At 45.7% G+C, this 1,216-nt stretch overlaps 1 protein-coding gene across 1 annotated transcript in view; it reads left to right on the top strand.

The window, feature by feature from the left end:
* The first annotated feature begins 363 nt into the window (after positions 1-363).
* Positions 364-1,216, top strand: part of pnpla2 (patatin-like phospholipase domain containing 2) — a 7,154-nt gene continuing 6,301 nt past the window's right edge. Inside the window, exon 1 of the mRNA XM_005941674.3 lies at positions 364-867. Coding sequence (XP_005941736.1) covers positions 681-867 — 187 coding nt within the window. The 5' untranslated portion in view covers positions 364-680. The remainder of the gene's footprint in view (positions 868-1,216) is intronic.

The following is a 1,216-nucleotide window of genomic DNA, read 5'->3' as shown; positions in this document are numbered from 1 at the left end:
AATCTGGTTTATTTTGCCAATATTGCATAACAGGAAATCAATACACCTTCCGAGCGATAACACCAATCGTTGAAGAAAATCCTCATAGTTGTCAGGACATGTTTTCCTGACAACGAAAAAACATAAACAGATAGACAAATATAGAAAGGACAAAACAAAACGCCTTGCTCCGTCTGGGGACGAACTTTTGACAGCTGTCAGAGAAGACGCGTGTGACCGCTCTGTGACTTTCCGGGTGTTTCAACGACGCAGAGTGTGATTGGTCGCTTTAGTATCTTTCTCGATTGTGATTGGTGAACTAGAATTTGCGGTGTCGTTGATGATTGGCCAGCCGGGTTCGCTCTACGCCCTCCTCACGCCAGTACTTCATGAAATCACAACAAGTCCCCGTGGTCTACTGCGTCGGTATATTAACCAGTCCAGGGCTGCTTGTAATTACAGCTTTCTTACTTTTTACCGTGAAGGCATTTTTAAACAGTCTGACTGTTTCGGCGCTACCTGCAACGGAAAATCTGACTTAGGCTTAACCAAAACAGGAGACCGACATTAAGTTATGAACAGGCTCTAGAAGCAGACTGTTAGCAAGTTTTTATAAGTTGGTATCTGCGTAAACTCTGTCGTATCGTGTTCCAGCGACCTTAGCCCCACTGGAGTCCACAGCTGTGGACCGCCCTGGCAGGATGTTTCCACTGGACTCCCCGTGGAACATCTCTTTCGCCGGCTGCGGCTTCCTTGGTATCTACCACATTGGCGTGGCTAGCTGCCTGCAGGAGCAGGCTCCCTTTCTGGTCCAGAACGCCCGGCACATATACGGTGCATCTGCTGGAGCTCTCACCGCCACTGCTCTGGTCACTGGAGTATGTCTCGGCAAGTATCTTTTGGGTCTTAGATTATTACTAAGCTCGAGTACTATGTAGGAGTTATTGCATGTAACTATGCGTTATAGCTTGAAATGAGCGGGATAAGAAAATGATGTAGCATGAAATTGAAACAGAGTGGCATTGAGGCCATCCTCACGCTCATCAGCTCAGTGGTGCAACTCAAAAGTGATAACCATCTTCTGAGGAAGAGAGGATGTTTTGTAACAGGATTGTCATCAATCTTCTAATTCTTGCTTTAAATGTATCGCCTGTTACCCGAGCAAGTCCCCTTATCTGATGCTGTGCATGTAAAAACCGATTGTGAATGTATTTGTGTCTATTTTGTTGTATACTAC

This window comes from Haplochromis burtoni, unplaced genomic scaffold, assembly GCF_018398535.1.
Source record: "Haplochromis burtoni strain Fernald_Lab_line unplaced genomic scaffold, NCSU_Asbu1 Contig_324, whole genome shotgun sequence".
Lineage (NCBI taxonomy): Eukaryota > Metazoa > Chordata > Actinopteri > Cichliformes > Cichlidae > Haplochromis > Haplochromis burtoni.
This window is presented reverse-complemented; position numbering and strand designations above follow the sequence as displayed.